Source organism: Myotis lucifugus, unplaced genomic scaffold (assembly GCF_000147115.1).
Source record: "Myotis lucifugus unplaced genomic scaffold, Myoluc2.0 scaffold_178, whole genome shotgun sequence".
Lineage (NCBI taxonomy): Eukaryota > Metazoa > Chordata > Mammalia > Chiroptera > Vespertilionidae > Myotis > Myotis lucifugus.
Genome location: NW_005871226.1, coordinates 837,347 through 838,348, shown reverse-complemented (window position 1 = coordinate 838,348; position 1,002 = coordinate 837,347). Strand labels below are relative to the sequence as shown.

At 52.8% G+C, this 1,002-nt stretch overlaps 1 protein-coding gene across 1 annotated transcript in view; it reads right to left on the bottom strand.

Annotated features, from left to right (window-relative positions):
• Positions 1-521, bottom strand: part of ATRN (attractin) — a 145,714-nt gene extending 145,193 nt beyond the window's left edge. Inside the window, exon 1 of the mRNA XM_023760305.1 lies at positions 464-521. Within this exon, the coding sequence (XP_023616073.1) occupies positions 464-521 (58 nt within the window). The remainder of the gene's footprint in view (positions 1-463) is intronic.
• Between the last annotated feature and the right edge of the window lie 481 nt (positions 522-1,002).

Here is a 1,002-nt window from a genome sequence, read left to right as displayed (position 1 = left end):
CGACTCTCGGGGAGTCCAGGGGGCAGGCCTAGCTCCGTCCCGCTCTCACTGCGGAGTAGAAAGGCCTCAGGAGGCTGCGTCGCGCCCGGTGCGAAGCGAGGTGCTGCCTTGGAGCCTCCGCTTGCTCCTCTGTAACAGGGATAGCGAAATAACACGTGTGTTAGGAGCCCAGCGCATAGGCTGTGCTCAGTCAACGCTTCCTAGACGGAACGAGTGCACACACCTTTGATTCAGGCTGATCCAGTAGCAGATCAGACCCCCTTCGGTGGAGGAAGATTGGGGTTATCTTATCTCCCATTATTTGCCCTCCAATCATCCCGAAGAGGGGGCAGCATAAAATCAGGGAGAGAAGCACCCTCGGCCAGCGCAAGTCTGCCTGTAGGCCCCTTCTTGTCCGTTTATTATGTTGATGGCCCCCCTATGAAACATGCTCCCCGGCAGTATGACCTGTGTGGTCCCTGACCTTGGAATCCGGACGACCTCTGTCTCAACCAACAGAAGAGGGTGGCAGAGGTGACCATGTGCCGGTTACAGACCTGAGCTTTAAGAGCACCTGGCAATCTTGATGATGAGCTCTTGGCAATTCTGAGCTGCTCCCCCGACCCCCTCTTTGACCTTGCTATAGAGCAGTGGTTCTCAACCTTGGATGCACAGTAGAATCACCTGGGAATCTTTTTAAAATCCTGATTTCTGGGCCTCATCCTCCGGAAATTCTGTTTCTTTCCTATGGGATGGGGCCACAACATTAGTAACAAAGAAACAGAATTTCCAGAGGACGAGGCCCAGAAATCAGGGTTTTAAAAAGATTCCCAGGTGATTCTAATGTGCAGCCAAGGTTGAGAACCACTGCTATAGAGAGATGATATTGGGGAAAAGAAGGGACCCAGTTATCATCAAGAACTGAGACTCCAGACACATGAACCTACCAGATCCATCCCAATTGAGTGACCAGCCATGCAGGGAAGAAGCCAACTAGGTGGTTCCAGTAGCTGGGCCGTCCTC